Below are 23,664 nucleotides of genomic sequence, written 5' to 3'. Positions count from 1 at the left end.
TTGTTTTCGTGATGCACAGCAGTTGTTGATGAAGAAACTACAACCTGCTATCAAAGATTGTTTTGTGTGGGTGCAGTTCCTGTCAAGATTATTAACTCTTACACAATTACTTTGCTTTCAACAAAAGCAATAAGAATAACAGATACTGTATTGCTTTTGTGTAAATTTCAATCAAACATATTGTAATCATGAAGACTAGTCTGGTGCGCAACTGTTATTGTAAAGTTTATTATACCAAGTTTATCGACAATAGGTTCCTATGGAGGATTCTTTTTCAATCCAACTAAATACTTGGTATATACTTGGTACCTCACCTGTATTACTTGATACCCTGTACCATCTTCTATTGGTGGAAGATGAGATATAAAATTACCTATCTAACCACAATTATCCTATGGTAATCATCTAAAGGTAAGCAATAAATATTTCATGTAGAATATTTAATATTGGACTTGGCAAGAAGAGATCTGTAACAGTGTTGCTGTCAACTCTCATATCAAATTATATTTATGTTTAAAATGCCTTTTTGTAATTCCAATTAAGTTTTCTCACATGACATGTTGAGCTTTCAGTATCAACTAATGGTAGATCAGGACAAACTAAGAAGACGGCCGTCTTGCCAACAGACAAAAAAAAACATTGGTGGTGTGGTACATTTCAACTCATTCAAAAAATGTTTCGAACGGTGCTGGTAGTTTTGTTGGTTCTAATTTCAATTCTTGTACACACAACACTTTCCGCTAGAATACTTTATAGAAATGAACTTGTTGTAGGTACAAATTTGTTGGGTGATAATGTACCTGCTGAGAAGTCTGTGTTGAATTTCCCAACTGGATTTGCCATGTGGGACAGCGGCAAGAATAGGAAACCTTTCTTCATGGCAATAGCAGATTCTTCTAATACCAAGATTAGAATAATTGATAACGATGGTATTATTACTTCACTTGATAATCCTTCTATTGTCAATCCTACAAGAATTTTACTGGATAAGAATATGGATATTTACTTTACAGAATTGGGTACTCACACGATTAAGAAATATATATTCGAAACTAAACAAGTTATTAATATTGCAGGTAATGGACAGGTAGGAGGTTATGGAAATGGTCAAATTGCCACTAATTCCACCCTTTCTGCTCCACTAGATATTATTATGAACAAAAGAGGTGACATTTTCTTTACCGACTTTGACAGGCATGTCATCAGAGTAATTAATTCAAGCACTGGAATTATTGATAACTATGCTGGTGTAGATGGTGTGAGTGGTTTTGACAATAATCAAACAAGATTGAGTGCTCTATTCAATAGACCTTCAGGGCTTTCATTTAGTTTAGACGAAAGTGAGCTCTATGTTGCAGATAGTGGAAATAATTGTATTCGAAAGATTTTTCAAAACGGAAGTGTCGTTACTATGGCAGGAAATGGGACTTCTGGATTTATTGGTGATGGAGGTTTGGCGATTAATGCCTTACTCACTGCACCAATGTGTGTTTTCATGAATTATAAGAATGAATTAGTTATTTGTGATGCGGGGAATAATAAGATTCGTCTGATTTCGAACACTAGTATTATCACAACAATTGCAGGCAATGAAAATAGCTCTCTTTCCTTGAAAAATCCATACTATGCAACAATCAACCAAAATGATGAGCTATACATTGCAGATTCGTCCAATAATGCAATTGTAAAAGTTTCACTTTCGAAAGGTAATTATTCTAAAGTTGTTGGTGCTCCTGATGGAAGTACATCCTATTATGGAGATGGTGTGAAACCTAGCAAAGCCAATTTAGATTCACCACTCGATGTTGTGTATAATCCAAAAACAAGAGAACTTTTTTTCTCTGATTCAAAATCTATTAGAAAGATAGCAACCGATGGAAATGTTTACTTATTATCCTCTCCTTACTCAAGTAAGATTGTTTCAGAAGGATCTAAACTTTCAGATTGTAAATTCGGCACATATTCCTTCGATTATCCTAAACGAATTGCTGCTTATGGAGATCTCTTATATTTTCACTATAGTAGATACATTTACAAAGTTCACAAGAATGGAACTTTAGAAATTGTTGCTGGTGATGCCATTTATTCAACGCCTTCGTTTGCACTTTATCCTAATGGTGATTTCTTAGTTTCTGATACCATGAACCAAGTTATTCGAAAGTTTGTTTGGAGTGAACAAAGATATTACACAATTGCAGGAAACTATGTTTCAGGAAATAATGGAGATGGTATTTTGGCTACTGAGGCATCAATTTATTCGAAAGGAATTGCATTATCCTCAAATAATGAAATTTATATAGCAGACAGTATGAATTACAGAATTAGAAAAATTTTGACTAATGGCACAATAATCACAATCGCTGGTAATGGTCAAAATGAATATAGTGGTGAATTTGTCCCAGCTTTGAGTTCTATCAATGAGCCATCAGCTATTGGAGTACTTTCGAATGGAAGTATCGTGTTTATTGAAGGTGGAAGGTTAAGGCACCTAGTTTCGAACACTTTGGTAACGGTTTTGAGCGGAATTTCATCAAAAGCTGGTTTATATGTGCATGCCAATGATACCATTTATGTTGCAAATTGTCAAGCAAATTCTATTCAACAAACTGTGATTGGAGGTGCAACCACAACTTTGCCAATAAGTGGTTTATCTTGCCCTAATAAGGCAATCGTCATTAATGATGCTATTTATATAACTGAAAATAACTTTAATGGATTCGTTAAGAAATTTGAGAATAATCAGATAACCATTGTTGCTGGAAACTCTGATTTGTATGGAAAGAAGCCAATTCCTGGCTTACTCTCAACAGAAGCAAAGATGATTTATCCAATGGATCTGGCTCTATTACCAGATGGTAATTTGCTTGTTATGGAAAACGAAGGAATTTCATTTCACAATCTCACAGATGGAAGAAGAAGAACACTTATAGGATATGGTGAAGATGTACCATCTCGTCATACACATATTGATTATACCCTTGAGTATTTGAAAGTTTCATCTGATGACAGGCTTATCCATAGTTTTTGGGCCTATTCTACTGTAGAAACAATTTACAAAGGAAGAGCCAGTTCATTAATTGGTACTCAATATACTGTAAAAGGTCCAGATCTACCAATAGTACAACCGCTTAATGAAACATACATGTTTTATTGTGTTGGTGCTGCCTTTGCAAATGGGACTGATCAAATTTACTATATAGACAATGGCAACAATCTCATAAGAACTCTCAGAAGTGATAATTATGTTGAGACTGTCTATAAAACAGAGTCTTCGACAAAGGATTTAGCAATTATGCCAAACGGTGATACAATAGTTTATATATCAAGCACTGAAAATAATATTTGGAGATATCCAAAGAATGGTGAACGATATTCCATTGCTAGTACTTCAATTGTAAAATTGACAGCTGACTTTGAAACTAATAAGATTTATTATATAGTAGATAATTCAATAAGATCACTGACGCCCTATTGTGAGGATGGATATGATTTCAATCAAGAAAGAACTGAATGTATCCCAATTTGTTTTGGAGTTAAAGCAAACTCAACTGGTGTATGTGCAGGAAAAGGATATTGTGATCTTCCAAACTCTTGTGTTTGTACAGCAAATTCCTGGACTGGAAGTAATTGCAATATCACATATTGTTATGGTATAATGAGTAATAATAGAAGTGTCTGTAGTGGTAATGGAGTTTGTGGAATTCCCAATAACTGCACGTGTATTGAAGGTTACTATGGAAATCAATGTGAATTATTCGATTGTTATGGAAAAAAGGCATGTTCCAATAATGGTACTTGTAATGGTCCTGGAAATTGTATCTGTACTGATGGATACGGAGGTTTGAGATGTGATTATCCATATTGCTATGGAATAACCTCTGATAAGACTGCTGTTTGTAATGGAAAGGGAACATGTGTAGGCATTAATGATTGTAGATGTCAGTCTGGATGGTTTGGGAATAATTGTAACTTGACTTCTTGTTATGGAATCGATAGTAATAATGCAAGTGTTTGTTCAAATTTGAAAGGTCAATGTGTAGATAAGGACGTCTGCCAATGTTCAAATGGATATGCTGGTTCTAAATGCGAATATTTCAAGTGTTATCAAAAGGTTGAAATTGATCCAGGTGTTTGTTCTGGAAATGGTAATTGTTCAGGTCCACATACATGTACTTGTAAGAATGGATATATTGGAAAGGAATGTGAAAATTACGTTTTCAGTATGAATTATCAATCCATTACTCTAGCGCCACTAGTTCAAACCATTATTGCAAGGGATGAATCCTTTGAGATGTTTAATGGAAAATGTGAAAGTTTATTTGATTCTACTTCTCTATTGAAATTGGGCGAACAACCTATCTGTGTGTGGAACACTAATTTAACAATCTATTTAGGTTATAACTTTATTTTAGAAACTGGAGATATTCTCAAGTTGAAAAATTCGAATATTTCAGTTTATGTTAGTATGGAAGAAGCAAAATCCAATTCGAAAACTTACGCTTCCACAAGTATCAAGGTAACCAAACTATATTCCACTATTCCCTCTTCTTCTGATCTGATTGTTAGACCAAGTATTGATTCCAATTACAGGTTTGCCAAATCAATTGACTATAAATGGACATGTCCAACTTGTGGGTCAACTGGAGAATTTATTGGATTGAATAGAGATATTTTGATCATACCAAAAACCTATTTGTCATCGACATCATCTATTAGTTTAGTTTTAAATACCAACAACTGGATGAACAATTCAAAATCAAGTTCAAAACTAGATTTGAAAATCACCTCCACAGGTCCAAACATTGAATTTTTCAATGATATTTTGGATACTAGAATAATTTCATGTTCTGGATTTGAATGTATTCTAGAAATTGAAACTTTTGCTCCATCCCAATCTATTTCTTTATATGGAAATGTCTTTACCAATGTTCTCAAGAATAAGCATATGATAAGAGTCTTTTCAGATGCCAATTTGGAAGAGAGTGAAGCTTCTTTGTTGTGTTCTGCCAAAGACTCCACCACTTCCAGAGATATCACTGTCACTCTCCAGTACAAACCATTCACAAGCGTGGATCTTAAATTGTCATTCGTTGGGGTTGACACAAAGAATTCGCAAAATGACAGTTTCACCATTGAGGTTACAGCTGAAAACGAATCCTCCTTCAGACTTTCAAAACTTTCTTTCTATTGGAGTCTTTTCAGGGTTGAAAATGACACAAAATTAACAACAATTCCTCAATCGGTATTCAGTGTAAATTCCAATATTGCTAAATTGTCTGCAGGTTCTCTTACTCCTGGAGTTTATCAAATTCAAGCTAGTACTTCAGATGATAATTTGGGAAGTGGATCAGTTGTTGGTCGCTTCGAAATAACCAAATCAAAACCAATCACTGTGAAGATTACAAAAGCTTGGAATTCATTGAGCTATTCTGGATGTTACATAGAGGCAGAAATAACTGGAAACTTTTCAAACTATAACTGGAAGGTTAGTCAAGGAAGATTACAATCGAGTGATTCTCTTAAATCAAATATTTTAGCTCAAAGTGATAATTATTTGAGAACTTCCATCTGGATGAGTGGTGATTTGTTCTATCAAGAGGAGAATTATATTTTCGAGATTCAAGCTCTGAATGGAGTTGATGTAGTTGCTTCAAACTCTTACTCGTTTACCTCTGAACGCTCACCAAGAGTTTCTTGTGATATTAATTTACTTTCCAATAGTTATTTAACAATTTCTTGTGATCACATGATTGAGAATCGATTAATGATTCTTATGGAATTTAATATGGATTTGAAACGTAAATTCATCATTTCAAATACATTGAAAAAGAAAGTAGCCATGAAATTCTCTACCATTCTTCCAAATTCTTCCATTAAGGTGAAAGTTTTAAGCAGAAATGGAAACGTTGGAGAATTCATGAGAAATTTAACAAGTGTTTCCAATCCAACATCTGATCCGTTGAATTACTTCAAAGACGAATATTCTTATATGAAAGGAAATAGAACTTCAGGTCTTGAAATGTTACAAGAATTGAATTTCTTGTTGACCTATTTGGAATCCCAATCATCCCAACTGACATCACTTTCAAGTGTTAGAGCAACCTTGATTGATATTTTATCAGTTCTATCTGACATTAGATCTGTTGGTTACAATGTGGATGATAAACTAATTTCACTCATCATTCCTCCACTCCACAAAACTTACAAACTTTTATACCTTTCTGATAAGAAAATAGATAAATTAGATGAGTTGAAAGAATGGATCTCATGGTCAGTCAATAGTATTACAAGTAATTTACCTTATTATAGTGAGAAGACGCTTCCTTATATGATAGATTTAGTTCATTTGAGTGAGTTGAATGAATTAGTTGAAATTGGTCAATCACAGAATTTGATATTATTTGATCAATTCAAAACATCTCTTCAAATGACTGAAATTCTTTTATCAGGCCCAGGTTCAATAACTCAAAATGTTGTGGAGTCAACTGATGGAGAAACCACAGTAAGAAAACAATTCCTGTTCTCCTCTCAAGAACTTAACTCAAAACAAAATCAAATTTCAGATGTTACTGTGAAATTCCCATCAAATTTTGCTTCTCAAGTGGATTTGTCTTCCAAGAGATCATGTTTTATTTTCAAATCAACGACTAAGAAGACAGATTCGAATATTGTAAGCAAAATAATAAGTCTTTCAATCCAAAAAATAGATAACTTGGCACAAGTCTCAGTTGCAAATCTAAATCAAACAGTAGACATTGTTTTTGATAATATTGAAACAAAATCTTCTAATCTATCATGTAATTACTATGATACGAACTCCAATACTTGGTCAACCTTGGGTATTCAAACAATTATCAAGTCAAAATCAGCAAATATCTATGAAATTACTTGTGCCACCAAACATTTTACAACCTTTTCAGTTATTGATAATAACGTTGTAATAACTCCAACAATTTCCGTTACTGCATCACCAAAATCAAGTCAAGGCAATAAGAATATTCCTGTGGATGATGGAGCAACTATTGGACTAATTGTTGGCATACTAGTCGCTTTATTTATTGTGGTGGTAATTGTTATTGTGGTCATTGTAGTGGTTGCTGTTGTGGTGGTGTTACAAAAGAAGAAACAAACCCTACACCAACAAGAACAACCAGAGGAAACTGAACTAATTGAGGAAGTAACAATACCCTCTCATAGTGATTTCCCATCACAAGAAAGTGCACATTTCACACCACTCATGAGTTTTTCCTCTATCAAGAGTTCAGACTCACAAAATGCATTTAATCCACTTTCTCGTTATAAGGATTTAGTTAAAATTGGAGAAGGTGCCTTTGGGTCAGTATTTAAAGCATTTGATACCAAGCAAAACAAAACAAAAGCTCTTAAAATCATCAAATACTCTTCTGCTGAGGAATTGAATGGAATGATGAAAGAAGGTTCTCAATTGATGAACATTGATCATGAAAATATTATCAAAGTTAATGACTTTTTTGTGGATAATTCTCAATTATTGTGTATTGATATGGATTTCTATTCGAATGGTGATTTACTCAAGCTAATGAACGATACGGAATGGTGTAGTGAAAGAAAGGTAAAGCAGATTATTTATCAGATTTGTGATGCTTTGAATTTTGTTCACACAAAACTGAAAGTTATTCACAGAGATGTCAAACCATCTAATATTTTTATTAGAGACCTTGATTCCGATAATATTCATGTTGTATTAGCCGATTTTGGTCTAGCCAAAGCAAGTATGGGTTCAGTTGACAGATCTTATGCTGGCACTCCTTTATACATGTCTTTAGAACTCGCAACTGGAGGAAAGTACAGTTTCAACACCGATATCTATTCATTGGGAGTGGCTATCTATCAAATCATGACCAAAGACACAACCACAGCTGTCAGTCACATGTTTATTTCGAATAGAGAGGAAGAAGCCATTGATAAATTAACAAAGGAAATGGAAAAATCAGGAAATTATTCATCAACATTGATTAATATTTGTTTATCTTTGCTGGAGAAGGATGCCAGTAAGAGACCAAGTGCCAAGCAAATCCTTTCCAATTCTTTCTTTGAAGGTATTCTCATCAAACCAGCAGAATAAACAATTTCTTGCAAGGGGGCGGAATGTCCTGTTAACGCAAAGCGTAACTATTGTCTCAAGCTAATCTCCAAATAAATATAATATCTAGGATGAATTGTTATTTGGTTTTCATATAGATCGAGGCTGATCTACACGAATACGTTCTCAGATTTGTTTCTTCTGCTCTAGTTATTTTGAAAATCATGTATGCATGGTTGGTTTGATATAATGAAGAGGTTCTAGGATCAAGATAATAACATTTTTGTAATATAGACCCTGTTTAATGTATAAGGGCGTTGAAATCCTTTTCCTAGGTGCTATGGTTCTCTCAAGTCACTTTCAGGAAGAATACAGTGGAAAACCTTGATTTTTTGTAAAAAGTTCTTCTTATTTTTGAATGAAAGGTTCTAGGACAAAGATTTGAATATATTCTGAAAGCCAACATCAAATAACATATTCTTATGGTGAGATTTCGTTCCTAGTGATCTACCTTTTCTAATAATTAACCACAGCTCGATTTTTTGAAAATTGGTTGAAGAAGTTCGGAGCGTCCAAAAATGAAAGCAAAAAGGATCATTCTTGTGTTTTACCGCTGAAATTAACCGTTAGAATTATTATAACAATTTAATTTTCCAACAAAAAAAAACAAGCCAACAACCTACAATGTGCTACACCACAACATGATGTTAACAATACCTTCTGGAAATGATCAGAAGATTATCTTCATCCTCGCTTACACATCCAGAGATCCGATTAATGACAGTCTTGAACTTTGTGGTTTAACCAATATTTATGTCATTTTAGATGCACCATACAATCAAGGTTGGAAGAGAAATCAACAAACAGCATTGATTTCCTATTCTTCTAATAAAAAATTGTATAAATTCCTCCATCAGTGGTCCTGTGTTGCTGTGTTGGTATCGATATTATGCAGTTTGTCTTTTCACTTGTGTAGAACGATGGACTTTAAAAGCTGCTGAAAAGGGTGATACAACTGCTCAATTTAATGTTGGAGCATTTTTTGAGGAGGGGAAAGGCGTTCAACAAGACTATGTTAAAGCATTTGAATGGTATTTAAAAGCTGCTGAAAAGGGTGATACAGATGCACAGTTTGTGATTGGATGTATTTATAGAAAAGGTGCAGGAGTTGAGCAAGACGATGTTAAAGCATTTGAATGGTATTTAAGAGCTGCTGAAAAGGGTTATGCAAGAGCTCAATTAAATATTGGCGTTTGCTTTGATGATGGTATAGGAGTAGAACAAGACGATGTTAAAGCATTTGAGTGGTATTTCAAAGCTGCTGAAAAAGGGTGCAAGGATGGTCAATTTAATCTTGGTTGTTGTTACAAAAAAGGAGAGGGTGTTGAAATGGATTTGAAATTAGCACTATATTGGCTGTCAAAAGTAGTGAATGATTTTGAATTTATTGAACCATATGATGAATTTGGAATTGAACCATTCAAGACTTGCGATGTCAATAATTTGACAACAAATGAAAATGAAATACCACTAATAGAGCAAGTTATCATTCGATTTGAAGAGAAAGACTTTACCATTTCAAATAATTTTTCGAGTTCCAAATATTTATCAACAATGATGAATTCTCATTGGAGAAATTTCAATCAAAAGTATGAAAATCAAACCATTCTTGATTTGAGATCAATTGAAAACGATATATTTCAAGAAGAAACAAATCATATTCAATAATACCTCAATGGAAAAACCCGTAGTTTACTATAGAAATACCGATAGCTCTGTTTGGAAACTAGAATAACATGTTAATGGCACTCTTAAACGCGAAAGGTCATTAGGTGAAAAGATTTCAGTACGAAAAGAAGAAGAAACTCTAATCCAACCAACATGATAATCGTGAACCATTATCAAATGATTCCAAGAAAATTTACTCAAGGAATTGTGTTAATAACTAATAAATTGTATCTTTTACTAAATTTCCTTCTCTCACTTTACAAATTTCAATTAATGCTTAATTTAAAATTTCTTCAAAAATCAACATAATGGTAATATTAAAAAATTTACAGATGGTGAGTTGGTCGAGTGGTCTAAGACGACACGTTAAGGTATGATTAATACCGTGTTCCGCAAGGGCGTGGGTTCAAATCCCACACTCATCAAATTTTGTTGCTTACCTTATCATGTTAGAAGTGGTGTGGAAACAATTAATCTATTCAAGTACATGGTATGACTTAGATTTCGTATTTTCTAATTAACCTCACAAGAAAGTTGCAAAATTCTCATCAATTTAACATTTTTCATTTTTAAATTGAAATTCAAAAAAAATGAGTAACAACGAAACCGCTACCACCACTGCCACTGGCATAACAGCAACTAAATCTTCCGACATTCATTTCTATGCTTCAAAAATGTTTTGCCACGAATGTGGTACATTATTGTCTTTTCCAACAGCTCCGACAGTAACAACATGGGCTTGTTCATGTTGTGGTGCTAGATTTAATATTACTGACTATAATGATGTTCAATTTTCTTTCAAAATGTCCATCCCGAGAAAATCAAAGATTGCAGAATTAGAAGAAAGATTAAAGGAAGAAAAGTCTTCGGGTAATGAATTTTCTATCATCAACGAACCATGTCCAAAATGTCATCATCCTCAAAGAAAATTCTTTACAATGCAGTTACGTTCGGCTGACGAAGGTCAAACTGTATTTTATGAATGTCTAAAGTGTGGATTTAAGGAAAGAGTGAACAATTAATTTGTAAATATTTCAGTACTACTACTTACGTAAATAATATTTAATATACAGAGTTTCTTGGAAGTTAGTAACATTAAAACTCAATAAAGCAATGTTGAATCAGAACTGATTTTCAGGAATGCGAAATTACATAAAACAATATATTAAACTTACAGACTTCCCTTTTATCGAGTGTCAGTAATTTGTTAAATTTACCTTTCTCATTTCCAAACTAATCTAAATTATTAAACCATCTTCATAGAAACACTACTTTTCAAATCTCCGTTTTAATATTCAAGATTTTCACGAAGTTCGAATTTTCAAGAATAATTCAACAAAAGAAGTTTCAATTTTGAAAATGTGTCTTGAATCAGCAGATGAGAAAGTGTCCTCTGAGGACATTTTTGAAAATCTATTTCTATTGCCCGCTTGAACTGTTATCCACTCAAATTCAAAACATTAAAAAAATATGAAAACAACAACTCGTGCCATCAAGTATTTTCTCATCGTTGCTAGTAAAGATCATGTTCGGAAAGGGATTGAGCTCTCTATTGCTCAAGCTTGTCACGGAAAGGTTGCTCCCTTGAAGAGGATGAAGGCAGGCGACCGTGTTGTTTACTATTCATCAAAAATTAAAATGGAAGAAAGTGGAAAGGCAAATTCATGCCAAATGTTTACAGCAATTGGAACTGTAAAGAGTGATGATAAACCCTATCAGGTGGTGATGAGTGAAGATTTTAAACCGTGGAGAGTGAACGTAGAATTTGAAAAGAATGTGAAGGAACTTTCTGTTCATTCAGTATTGGATCAATTGGAATTTATTACAAATAAGAAGAATTGGGGCATGGCTTTTAGATTTGGATTTAAGGAAATATCAGAATCTGATTTTCTAGTTATTGAAAATGGAATGTTGAATTAATTGTTTAAGATGATTATGTAAATAGCACAATATTGAAAATCCATAGTTTAGAATCCAACCTTTCTTTATAGAGGAGGATAAATGAAAGAAAATAATTTATGCGGTAAATTTAAGGTTATTCTCTCAGCCTAAAAGCAATATAACCTTCATCCTAATTGCCAACAAATTGGAAAATTAAATCTCAATTGAATCAAGTAAACTCAATCCTATTGATACTAATTCGTGTTGTTATTTCTCCTCTTCTTTTTTCTAATTTTTGGAATTCTAACGAACCAAACAATTACTGAAGAGAATAAACTTGCTATAGATCCACCTACTAGTGTAGCTACAGTATTACCATCAAATACATAGACTATCACTGGATTAAATACTGACATGATTAACTGAGGAACAACTATAAAAACATTGAGAATACCCATATAGGTACCCTTATTAAAGTCATCAGCCGAAGTGGAGCAAAGAGTGAAAGGAAGAGTATTGGAAATAGAGTACGGAACACCAAAACAACTAATCAATACAATTGCCCAGTATTTGTTCTTGACGAAAAAGGTCATTAATAATAACAAGCTCAGTATCACTTGAGCAATAAATAAAAGTACCTTGCTGCCATATCGTTTGGAAATTCTTGGAATGAAAGGAGAGAAAATCATTGATACAATACTGAACCCAGCCAATCCAAAAGAGCCAAATCTGACTCCAGTCTCGTAGAGTTGGTAAGCAGGATGTTGCGGATCAGGATTTCCTCTAAAAACTGATTCTCCCACCCAATCTGTAATATACACCAAGAAGGAGAACCAACCAATCCAAGAGAAAAACTGATAAATACACAAAACTTTCATAGTTCTTGGAAGTTTGTAAATGTACTTTGCAAGTCTCACAATTGGATTTGGATTGCAGAACCACTTCTTCAATCTATTCCTCAAATTCATGTCATCCTCTTGTAATCGGTCTGGTTTCTTTCCTTGGTCGAAGAGAGTATTTTTCAAAACATCCAAACTCTGCTCCTTTGCAAATATCAAAGTACCAATACATGAAATAATAATTACAATGGAGGAAAAGTAGAAGGAGACTTTCATATTGACACATGTCTTGTTACACAGTGGAGTGGCATACATTGGAATGTATTCTGAAAAATCTATAAAGCTACTACCATACCCAATTACATTACCAAGTCCAACCCAGAATGTGAAAAAGGCATTGGCACTATCCTGCTTTCTCTGCACAGCAATATCAGCTACAAGAGCTCTGGCTGGTCCTTGTAGTGTGTTGAGAGAAATGTCAAGAATCCAAAATCCAATAATTGTAAATGTGAGAGACCAGGTTGTGTTATCTATAGTGTCTCCTAATAAATACCCCAAATCCAAACAGTTGACAATGAAACAAAGAGATAGCACCATAAATATTGACCCAACAAGAATGAATGGTCTTCTTCTACCTAGTGAACTCTTACACCTATCTGACCAAACTCCAACAATTGGCTGGACAATAATTCCAGACAATGGTCCACACAACCAAACTAGGGTGATCCAAATTTTTGGAAAATTCATTTCCAAAATGTGAGGTGTAAGCTGAGAAATTTGCAAACTCCAACACAATTGCATGGCACAAAAACACATGGTAGCAAAGAATAATCTCCATGTTGGTGTATCCTTTCTATAGGTTTCATTTTCGTGGTGACGAGATGTTGATGATGAACAACAACAAGAACATAATCTACTGATCCAATTTTTCATCGTCGAAGATTCATATTGTGTTTCTTTAGATTCTCTTTCATTCAATAATGTTTGTTCTGGGTTTTCCTCTCTTTCATTGTCAGTATAATAAACATCATTATTTTGATTATTGACATCAGCATAAAAATCCCCTCCATCTCCTGTAACAATGTGATAATTATCTTCTCCATTTGTGAAATCAGAATCTTCCTCTTCCACATCCTCATAATAATCCTCTCCTACACTAGTTCTACCATAATTATCCTCAAAAGAGCTGGTATACAATGATCCCATTGGCATATCCTGTATTCTACTGCTTTTAGGAACGCCATAAACTTGTAAATAATTAGAATTAAAACTATTTGGTACATTTGAAGTAGCTCTCGGTGAAAATGCTGAAGGTTGTTGAAACGATGATGTACCTCCTCTTACGTAATAATCATTATTTGATGGTATTGAAATTCTAGGGGATGAAACCGATCGGGATGTGTAGGCTAATGATGGTGGAGTGAATGGATAGTTGGTACTTCCTCTCTGATAATTTTGTCTACGAGGATCAAAACTCATATAATCTTCTGTATTATTAATACTATAATAACCTTCTTGTTGTTGTTGTTGTTGTTGATTTTGTAGAATGGGTGTATAGGAAGTCGATGATGATGATCGTGTCTTTTCTCCTGTTGAATTATTCATATGAAAATTAGAGTTTCTAGAATTTGATGTTTTCTTTCATCCAAAAATCACTAAATTATTAATCTATCTAATTAAATAATATCCTGATGATGAAGATGATCAATTAGAAGGAAGGCAAGCTATTCGGAAGTGTAATATTGTTGCAATTTTTTTAATCACTAAACTTTTTTGATTTTTTGTAAATACCAAATTAAACTCCATTGATTGCTTTTGGTATTTCAATCTAAAATTCCAATAGTGTTGTAATGACTGATTCAGTCAACCAATATCAGGATTTTCATATACTCAAAATATTATTGATTCATTTGGAAATTGTTTCAAGTAATTTTCATTATCCACTTGTAGTCGGTCTTTGTTGACAATGTCTCATACAAGTTGTTATCCAAAAGTTCTCTCTTCTCTTTGCCGCGTAATCATGTGTCGTCATCGTTTTTGCCATGATGAGAATCGATAAACGTTGACCGTTGTGACCAATCCTCCTCTATGAAATTTGATAATTAAAATTCAAATTAATTTTATTTTTTAAAAAAAAAGTACCGTTTGTTGTTCATCATCACTCATCAAACTCTAGTCATTTTATCATCTTCAGTTTATATAAAGAGAGGAAAATGTCCAGCAAACAAGAACAAAATTCAAGGAATAAGAAACTTGTCAATGATCTTTTAAAGATACCATCAAACAAGGTTTGTGCTGATTGTAACGCAAGAGGACCACAATGGGCAAGTACTACTCAAGGTGTATTCTTTTGTATAAGATGTGCTGGTTTGCATAGAAAATTAGGTACACATATTTCCAAGGTGAGAAGTGTTGGTCTTGATTCATGGAATGACGAACAAAGAAGAATGGTTGAATTATTTGGTAATGAGAAGGCTAATACCATTTTCGAAGCCAAATTGGACAGAGAAAAACCAACAGCAGATACCGATACTGCAACAGTGGAAAAGTTTATCAGAGCAAAATATGAGAGAAAACTTTGGATTGATAATGATGCATATGCTAGAGAATACGGAAATTTGGATTTGAATAGTGAGGATTCATCACCTGCCACTACACCAACCACTCCACTCAAACAATCAATCTCTACACAAAATTTCCAACAAAACAGACAACAAAATTTACGTTCAGTATCATCTCAAGATGACATTGCTAATCCTCCTCCACAAAAGCAAACAAGACCAGTTCAACAAGTCAAGCAACCACCAGTTCAACAATCTAATACTCCATCATTGATTACTTTTGAAGATACTCCAAAACAAAATGATTTATCCGAATTCATTATTATGGATAACACTCAAACAGGACAAAGAACACAAGTATCTAGCAAGGATAGCGTTTTGAATTTATTTGATTCTCCTCTCCAACCTACTGCCAGAAGTAATCAACCTCCACAACAACAACAACAACAACAACCATTCACAATTCCAGGTGGTCCTCCTCCACTCAACAACAACGGAATGGGAAGAGGAATGAATTATCCTCCACCACTTAATAATGGAATGGGAATGAATGGTCCACCACCACTTAACAATGGAATGGGAAGAGGTATGGGATATCCTCCACCACTCAACAATGGAATGGGAATGGGTATGAACGGACCTCCACCACTTAATAATGGAATGGGAATGAATGGGCCTCCACCAATGATGGGTAGAGGATATCCACCACAAGGATTTAATAATGGAATGGGAATGATGAATGGTCCACCACCACTTAATAATGGAATGGGAATGGGTATGAATGGACCTCCACCACTCAACAATGGTATGGGAATGAATGGACCACCAATGATGGGTAGAGGATATCCACAACCAGGATACAACCCTGCAATGAGATTCTAATTTTTTGTGTAAAGTTGAGTGATAATATAGTATATTTGCGGATTTGCTATCGAAATATCAATTATTGTAGCATAATAATGACCTTGGTCAAAAAAGAATAAATTTTGTAAACTAAAAGTGTCATGCTCCAATTTGTTCTTTTTCATTAATTGAAGTAATGTTTTGGTACAAAAGTTAACTTAGTAATTGACACCTAGTGGGATAGCAAATTTATTCATCTGCATCTCTCGTACTTTGATTGTCTGTACTTGCATCTTGAGTTTGCTGAGTGCTTTCGAGTTGAGGTTTTTTTGGTTTAGGAGAGGCAAAGAACGCGAAAGAGTTCGCACTTGATGGTTTTAAAATATCCACTTTCTTCTCACAATAAAGTAGGAACACTCTGTCTTCAGAATCTGGCAGCAATCCAATCCCTTGTTTGATGAGCTGTGCGTCTGCACTTTTAGGCAACTTTTGTTTCAAAGTGTAAACTGAAGTAGATATGTCAGTCTTTTCTTCTAACTTTTCAATATTAACGTTGTTTGAATCAAAAATTGATTGAATATCACTTGCTTTTAAAGAAGTAGAAACACTCACATCAATCAAAATTTCCTTTTCTTTACGACTTACACCTTTAAATTCGAACAGAAAATGATTTGGATATCTTACAGCAAAAACATGATGTGTTCTACTCTCAAAATGATGAAAAGTAAACATCTGATTCATTCTTGTGATTCAACGCTTTTGTAATATGTGTTTTTGAAGGAGTGCAAAATAAAGAATCTTCAGATGAATCGGATTGATACTCAATTTCAGCATCAATTTCTTTAGCACGTTCAACTTGTTGTTCAATTTTTTGTTTCTTCTTTTCTTTCTCATCAAAAATCCGTTCCATTTCAACGTCGTCATCATTGGCTGCTCGTTTTTTAAATTTTTCTTTCAAATCATCTTTATCAGTAAGTAAGTAATGGCCGAATTTTTTCAGTGTAGTTACGTTTAACTTGACTTTCGGAATAGCCGTACTTTTTCCCAAATGCTTTGTAACATTCTCTTTCTGTCTTGTAGATTTTCAACGCAGATTCCATGAAGGTCTTAAGTATTGGTAAATCCTCCTTGCTGAAACGTGCAACAGGCTTGTTCCTCTGTTCTTCTCCATCAGATGATGATGTGGTCTTATTTGTGGACATGGTTATTTTTTTAAAAATGAATTCGAAAGTGCGAAGCACGAATAATTAAAATGAGTGTGGTCTGTTTCAAGTATGTTTGGCTTTAAACTAGAAGAGCTTCAACACGTTTAAATACGACAGATATTTTAAAGGTATTTCTGATAGCAATGGAATGGATTAAATGTTAATCAAAAACGTCATGACACAAGGGATTAAATAATTTGGAAGTATTTCCTCAAAAATCAACATAATAGTAATATTAAAAAATTTAAGAGATGGTGAGTTGGTCGAGTGGTCTAAGACGACACGTTAAGGTATGATTAATACCGTGTTCCGCAAGGGCGTGGGTTCAAATCCCACACTCATCAAATTTTATTCGTGGTTTCAAATCATATGGCTGCAATAAGGAAGATTGAGTTTTTAATTTTGAGAGTGGTGTGTTGGAGTTTTCTTAGTATAATATTGTATTAAAGTACTTCGGTTTCATTAAATGTGTTGTTATGGTTGGATCAGTGGTTCTTGTTAGTGTGTTTTGATTTATAAAATACTGGTTGATTTTTTTGGGTTTCTGTGATCGTTAATCTTTATTATTTGAATTTTTGGAAGAAAAAGTCTAAAACATTTCATGATGTTTTTACAGAAAATTTTATAATGTTCTTCGAAGAAATTGGAGAAATTGTATTTGGAGAATTCTAAAAAACACAAAAGATTAATTGATTACAAAAATAAGAAGTTTATTATGTTAAACAAAACATTAGAGTTGAATGAAGTATACAAAGGAAAATACATTCACGGCTATGATGAATTATATATCAATTCAACAGAAGTTTGAGACAATTTTACCAGCCCTTAGAGGTTATTATTATGCATTGAGAGTTGGAAATTGGAATGAATTTTCGTTATCTAGAGAACACACCTATTTATTTGGGAAAACATAACTTGTATAGGAATGCAGAAATATTCTAATCTTTGTTATTTGAATTTTGGAAGAAGAAGTCCAAAACATTTCATGACTTTTTTACAAGGATAAGATTTTAGATTACAAAAATAAGAAATTTGTAATGCTAAACAAGACGTTAGAATTGAATGAAGTTTACAAGGGCAAATGCATTCATGGTTATGATGGATTATCTGTCAATTCATCAGAAGTTGTTGTTTGTAGAAATGAATTGAAATTGATTATCGATGAATTGAACAACGATATTCAAAGTACAATATATAACAATTACTAGAAAACAATACAACTTAGAATCTTCAATTAGGTTCCGAATAAAGTATTGATGAATTAATTTAACAAAGGAGTTAACTATATTTCCTTTTTTTCCTAATAATGTTGTTTTGTTTAGTGGTAAATTAATATTTGTATTGTTATAAAATAATTTAGTAAAATAATGGACTTGTATTTCTGTGCCATCTATTAAATTATTTCTTTCATTATTATTATAAATCCTATTGAATATTTTGTGTGGTTGTGAGGGTAGTTTCATTTTTTTTACTTTATGGTGCCAGATAATTTATTTGATCTTAGTAACTTTCAAACCTTAATAAAAAGCACTTTATTAAATTCAATGCGGACCATTTATACCATTAAGATGTTTCAATGATAGCTACAACTTATCAGATTGTTTTGAATATTCCAACCATTAATGATGGATTGGATTTTTCTTTCTTAAATCATTTTTTCAAGATGTTTTCTTGATGAAAAATAATGTAAAATTTGAAGGTGTTTATTAGGTCTGTCATTATTGAAAAATTTACTTATCACCTTAACACAAAATAACAATACAAAACAAGACTTCTATAGAAATTTCAGATCTAGTAAAATGTTATTTTTATTTGGATATCCAATTATCTAAAGAAATTGTTGGGTGGTGGATATCAAGAACAAGACGAAAACTCTATAATTTATTCTCTGCATTAAATTTAAAAATTAACTAAACACACAAATCATATAATAAATTGTTAGAATAGATATTTCAGATTTGGTTTTATGGTTTATTGAATTGATCAGATGGTTTTTTAAGCTAATAGCAATTAATGTACACGCGTATAGTAGAATAAACTTAGTATTTCAGAATTTTTTTGGAAGAATATTGATTTTTAATTGATCATAATGACATTACATTCAATATCAAGGAGATATTATAAACTCCAAAATACATCAAGTGTTCAAATTATGTACCAATAATCCAAACAAAAACCTAAAATGAAAGTCCTGTAGGATACAATAAATTTCCTTTTTTTGCTAATAAAATTATGAATATTGTAATTAATGTTTTTTTGTGTTCTGTTTGACTTTTTTTAACAATTTGGTGAGTTTGTTTTTCCCAATACAACAAACTTCAACAAAAAAGGTTTCAAAAGTCTCCCAAAATAGCTTGGTGTATATAATAATATTATAAGGGATTCACTTTCCATTTACAAAAAATGAATATTTCATATCAATCTCGATATGAATTATGAATCTCTAAGGTAGACCTAATTGATATTAAAAAAGAATGGTGGAATAGTATGACCCAATAACAATGTTTTTGTTATATTTTTACAAAGTTTGTTCTTTCTTTAAATTCATTTTCTTTAGATTCTTAAAAATGATAAACCAACTTAAGAAGATTTTTAAAAATTAATGGTCTTTGTATTTTATATTACTTTGTTAAGCTTTTCTAAATTTCAAATATATAACCTTTTGAAAATTTATTTAGCTTCTTAATTTTCAATTAATTTCATTATCGACTAAGGTATTGATAAAACTTGGTTTTAAGTTGGTTCTTTAATTAATCTACTGAGATCTAGTTTTAGCAAAATCTCTATCAAAAATCTTCACTATATTTATAATCTTTTTTTCTCTGTAGTTGCAATATACTTTTAATTCTTTTAAATTTTTAAACTTCCATCCTATAATATGTTATAGTAAAACAGTTATCATTAAAAGAATAGGCATTCGAAGGAATCATTTTCAACTTTTCAATAACACTGCTTGTGTATTTCCTATCCAAATACTTAATAAGTTTCTCCCTATCAATTGAGGTATTTTGAAAATCTTTTTAAGGATTGATAAAACATCTGTATCACATAGCTGTATTTCGTTAAATATAATGTAGTGCATGGTTGAAGGGTTTTTGTTTAAAAATTCAACTATTGGCTTAGTATTACCATTGTAAATCCAATTAATTATCGTTAATTTATATATATTTTATAGGAGGTATATTTAGTTTCTCTAGTGTAGAAAAAAGGAAATATTTCTCTGGCTATTGTGGTTTTTCCACTTCTTACCATGCCTGTGATGGAAATATGGGCCTGACAATTGGACATGAGTTGTGTTCTGATTCTAGAGTATGTTCGTTTGCAAAATTGTTCGAACTTTGGAAGATCATTTAATTGATAGAGATTTGTCTCATCATTACTAATTCTAGAATAAAGTGCAGACTCTGTTCCTTTAAATTGGAATTGAATTTCACCACCTTCGAATCTAGTAGGTGACCATGGTTCGAAATGATTATTAAAATCTTCCTCCCAAGTAGGTTTATCATTCTCAGGTGTTAATTGATTGGTATTAGGATTGTTTAAAGGGAGCCCGGATGCGTTTTGACAACGACATAAATTGTCGTTTCTGAAATACTGAGTTTATTCTACTACATGCGTAGATTAATTAGCAAGAATAATAATAATAAATAATGATTGAGGATATCATTAATCAACCTTTGTATAATATATAAACTCTATACTAAGTCAGAGAACTTTAATGATTTTAAGATTAATACTAAATTTTCTGAATTGAGAGGACTAGTAGAAGATGTCAAAATTAGTATCAGGAATATACTTGTTGAATTGTAGTGTCGATGCCTTGTAATAACTTTTGAAACATCATATTTACAAGTCAGAGTAAATAGAGGTTTTCATGTCATATTCAACAAGAATTATATTCTTTTATTCTTTAGAAAAAAAATGAAAAGAGCAAAACAAATCAACGAGTTGAATCAGAAGGAACTTTCTCTGGGCTATACAAACACTCCATCTTCATGGCATCATCAGGAAAAAAATCGAACAGCCTACATCTACATTGGAGGCTTGGATTTCCGATTGACGGAAGGTGATTTACTCTCAGTTTTCTCTCAATATGGAGAAATTGTTGATATTGATTTGGTTCGTGAGGAACAGGAATTGACCAGTAAGGGATTTTGTTTTATTGCCTATGAAGATGTTCGCTCGACAATATTGGCCATTGATAATTTGAATGGCATTGAATTGGGTGGAAGAATAATATGTGTCGATCATGCTCCTAATTATTATAAGAAGATTGTCGAAGATCCGGAAGAACAACAAAATTCTGGCAGGAATGGAGGAAGAAATTCATCATCTACTACTGGTCGGTTCAATAACAGATATCAACAAGATAAGAAGGAAAATGTTCCGAAATATGAAACTATGGAAAAGGATGGAATGATTTATAAGAAAGTAAAGAAGGCTAATGATGATTTTGAGTGGACTTTGTATCATGATGCCATGAAAAAGAGAGATCCTAATTGGCTTCACAAGTATCTAATGATGACCATGTTTGAGGGATCACCATCAAATGGAAGACACGATTCTAGTGATGAAGAAGAGGATGGAGAGGATGAAGGCTCAGCTGTTGTGAAATCACCAACTCAACTTGAAAAGAAGGAAAATGAAGAACCAAAGAAGAAACTTTCAAAAGAGGAAAAGAAAAGAAAGAAGGAAGAAAAGAAGGAAAGAAAGGAATTGAAAAAGTTGAAAAAGATGGAAGAGAAAATGTTTGGAGGACTCAATGCTGATATTTAATTGGGAAACTCGGCCATATTTGTCAAATTAACAAATTAGTATTGATAAATTTGTTAACTGTACAGAAGTAGATTCTATTGGTTTCAAGCTAAACTAAAAAGGATAAGTGATTAATAGAAAGAAACCAAATTAGATTTAAAAAGATAATCATGATTTGAATATATTTATTATACAGTCAGAAAGAAAATGAAAAGAATAGTTTTACAAAACACCAAGTATTTGGCTCGTTACAATAGATGCTCCTTTTCCACATGTCTCATCAATAAGAACACCAACATTGATTCAACATTGGAGAAGAATGAATCTAAATTGAATACCTCCAAGAAACCTCAGGTAACTATCAAGCCAGTTTCCATCGATGAAGAGGAAATGTCCAGAGAATCCTATTTTAACAAACCAAACTCTGGCTTGAACACTAGTGAAAAAGTTGGATCTGCAAACCCTGGAATTTATGATGCAGGTGGGATTTTAAAGGACAAGTCGGAAAATGTTACTCCTAGAAGTCCAGGAGCCAACATGTTCAATGCCTCTCAAGAAACTGGTGATGCAATGAGAAAGGCACAAGAAGGAGTTGCTGATTTGAAAAAGACGGGTAGAAATGTCAAGGAGAATATCAAGGAAAATGTTAAAGAAAAGGCATCTGACATGAATAAGAATGTCAAACAAACCATGAATAAGGCCAAGGAAATGAAAGATGAGGCAATGGACAAGACACAAGATATGACCACTAAAGTCAGAGACAAGACTATTCAATATAAGGAAGAAGCCAAAGACAAGATGGAAGATGTAAAAGATACCATGTCAGATGCCATGGAAAGAGGCAAAGAGAAGGCAACAACTATGGGTGAGGCTGTTACAGAGACAGTTAAGGAAGCTGCAAGTATTGCTGGACAAAAAGCAAAAGAAATGAAAGATAAGGTTGTGGAAAAGGTTAATGAATGGACATCTGACACTCCAAATCGTACAGGTACTTCAGCAAGACCTTAAGAAAACATCAGCTGTGTTCTTTTCTTGTGATTTATTGGTTGATTGAAAATAAATATGAAGTTTAGTAAAAGTTGGGCAAATAAGCAATTCTTGGAAAACAACAAAACCCATAAGCAACTAATTCCCAATAGTGTACAATAGCACCATAATCTGAAGTTCCAAGCAATTGGTGCCACCCGTTAAATAAAAGTTGGCAAGAGTGAAATTAGGTTTGAAAAATGCAAAGCACAAACGAAATTAAATTAAGCACATGATCACTAGCTCTGAACTGTAATGCGCTCGTAATTCAAGTGTAGTTGAGTGAAAAACTTGAACAATTTATGATCACAACAAATTGTTTATTTACCAGTTTCAATATCCAAGAATTTAATAAGGTTTTTTCTCAGTGTTTCTTTGAATCCAGTCCATATCCAAATCAAATATATTGAGACGTATTTCTGCTAAAGAGAGGACAAGAAGGCATATTTATATTTATGGCCATGTTGATCGACTTGAAATTCTCCATGAACTGAATCATCATTTGGAAACAATTTCAGAATATATTTCTCTAATTTTTGAAGATCCCAATCCTCATAAATTCTCGATGGAATGCCCTCGCTGATTATGCGTAAAAGCGTTTCTTTGCTTAATAAATGAAAATTGTTCGGTACGTAATTTGCCAAACATTGTTATTATTAATATAGTCAATATATTTAAACCCTTACCACCTTCGGTAAAAATTGCACTGAAAACAATATCATCACATTCATCAGCCCCAGTCGGAACATAATCACTACTATATA

General features: G+C 32.9%; 9 protein-coding genes and 2 non-coding genes across 11 annotated transcripts; 9 read left to right on the top strand and 2 right to left on the bottom strand.

The window, feature by feature from the left end:
* Positions 1 to 7,312: 7,312 nt before the first annotated feature.
* Positions 7,313 to 7,879, top strand: NAEGRDRAFT_3611 (uncharacterized protein; the record flags this gene model as incomplete). The annotated part of the gene is made up of 1 exon (XM_002683551.1): positions 7,313 to 7,879. A coding segment is annotated over one exon (567 nt), but the record flags the coding sequence as incomplete, so codon positions are not given.
* Positions 7,880 to 8,763: 884 nt separating this feature from the next.
* NAEGRDRAFT_61597 (uncharacterized protein) lies at positions 8,764 to 9,790 on the top strand (the record flags this gene model as incomplete). Its single annotated transcript, XM_002683550.1, is given in 2 exon segments — positions 8,764 to 8,960; positions 8,980 to 9,790. 2 exon segments carry the CDS (start codon positions 8,764 to 8,766, stop codon positions 9,788 to 9,790), a joined length of 1,008 nt encoding a protein of 335 aa, XP_002683596.1.
* Positions 9,791 to 10,124: 334 nt separating this feature from the next.
* NAEGRDRAFT_t5 lies at positions 10,125 to 10,215 on the top strand. The gene has a single exon. It is a non-coding gene; the product is annotated as a tRNA-Leu (tRNA).
* Positions 10,216 to 10,380: 165 nt separating this feature from the next.
* Positions 10,381 to 10,812, top strand: NAEGRDRAFT_61596 (uncharacterized protein; the record flags this gene model as incomplete). The annotated part of the gene is made up of 1 exon (XM_002683549.1): positions 10,381 to 10,812. The coding sequence occupies one exon, from the start codon at positions 10,381 to 10,383 to the stop codon at positions 10,810 to 10,812; it is 432 nt and encodes a 143-aa protein (XP_002683595.1).
* Positions 10,813 to 11,260: 448 nt separating this feature from the next.
* Positions 11,261 to 11,710, top strand: NAEGRDRAFT_61595 (uncharacterized protein; the record flags this gene model as incomplete). Its single annotated transcript, XM_002683548.1, has 1 exon — positions 11,261 to 11,710. The coding sequence occupies one exon, from the start codon at positions 11,261 to 11,263 to the stop codon at positions 11,708 to 11,710; it is 450 nt and encodes a 149-aa protein (XP_002683594.1).
* A 215-nt stretch (positions 11,711 to 11,925) lies between these two features.
* Positions 11,926 to 13,311, bottom strand: NAEGRDRAFT_28984 (uncharacterized protein; the record flags this gene model as incomplete). Its single annotated transcript, XM_002683240.1, has 2 exons — positions 11,926 to 12,645; positions 12,700 to 13,311. The coding sequence occupies 2 exons, from the start codon at positions 13,309 to 13,311 to the stop codon at positions 11,926 to 11,928; spliced, it is 1,332 nt and encodes a 443-aa protein (XP_002683286.1).
* A 1,339-nt stretch (positions 13,312 to 14,650) lies between these two features.
* On the top strand, positions 14,651 to 16,097 carry NAEGRDRAFT_77830 (arfGTPase-activating protein). Its single transcript, XM_002683547.1, has one exon. The coding sequence runs from the start codon at positions 14,724 to 14,726 to the stop codon at positions 15,951 to 15,953; it is 1,230 nt and encodes a 409-aa protein (XP_002683593.1). The 5' UTR covers positions 14,651 to 14,723; the 3' UTR covers positions 15,954 to 16,097.
* Positions 16,098 to 16,163: 66 nt separating this feature from the next.
* Positions 16,164 to 16,655, bottom strand: NAEGRDRAFT_61592 (uncharacterized protein; the record flags this gene model as incomplete). The annotated part of the gene is made up of 1 exon (XM_002683239.1): positions 16,164 to 16,655. The coding sequence occupies one exon, from the start codon at positions 16,653 to 16,655 to the stop codon at positions 16,164 to 16,166; it is 492 nt and encodes a 163-aa protein (XP_002683285.1).
* A 717-nt stretch (positions 16,656 to 17,372) lies between these two features.
* NAEGRDRAFT_t6 lies at positions 17,373 to 17,463 on the top strand. Its single transcript has one exon. It is a non-coding gene; the product is annotated as a tRNA-Leu (tRNA).
* Positions 17,464 to 21,040: 3,577 nt separating this feature from the next.
* Positions 21,041 to 22,028, top strand: NAEGRDRAFT_77829 (RRM motif-containing protein; the record flags this gene model as incomplete). Its single annotated transcript, XM_002683546.1, has 1 exon — positions 21,041 to 22,028. One exon carries the CDS (start codon positions 21,041 to 21,043, stop codon positions 21,893 to 21,895), a length of 855 nt encoding a protein of 284 aa, XP_002683592.1. The 3' UTR covers positions 21,896 to 22,028.
* Positions 22,029 to 22,081: 53 nt separating this feature from the next.
* Positions 22,082 to 22,952, top strand: NAEGRDRAFT_56551 (uncharacterized protein; the record flags this gene model as incomplete). Its single annotated transcript, XM_002683545.1, has 1 exon — positions 22,082 to 22,952. One exon carries the CDS (start codon positions 22,082 to 22,084, stop codon positions 22,880 to 22,882), a length of 801 nt encoding a protein of 266 aa, XP_002683591.1. The 3' UTR covers positions 22,883 to 22,952.
* Positions 22,953 to 23,664: the final 712 nt, after the last annotated feature.

Source organism: Naegleria gruberi, assembly GCF_000004985.1.
Source record: "Naegleria gruberi genomic scaffold NAEGRscaffold_1, whole genome shotgun sequence".
NCBI lineage: Eukaryota > Heterolobosea > Eutetramitea > Acrasida > Naegleriidae > Naegleria > Naegleria gruberi.
Note: the sequence above shows the minus strand (reverse complement) of the source record. Positions and strands in the feature narration are given on the sequence as shown.

Coding starts and splice junctions, on each gene's coding strand:
- NAEGRDRAFT_77830 (XM_002683547.1), top strand. CDS start 14,724: ATGTCCAGCAAACAAGAACAAAATTCAAGGAATAAGAAACTTGTCAAT.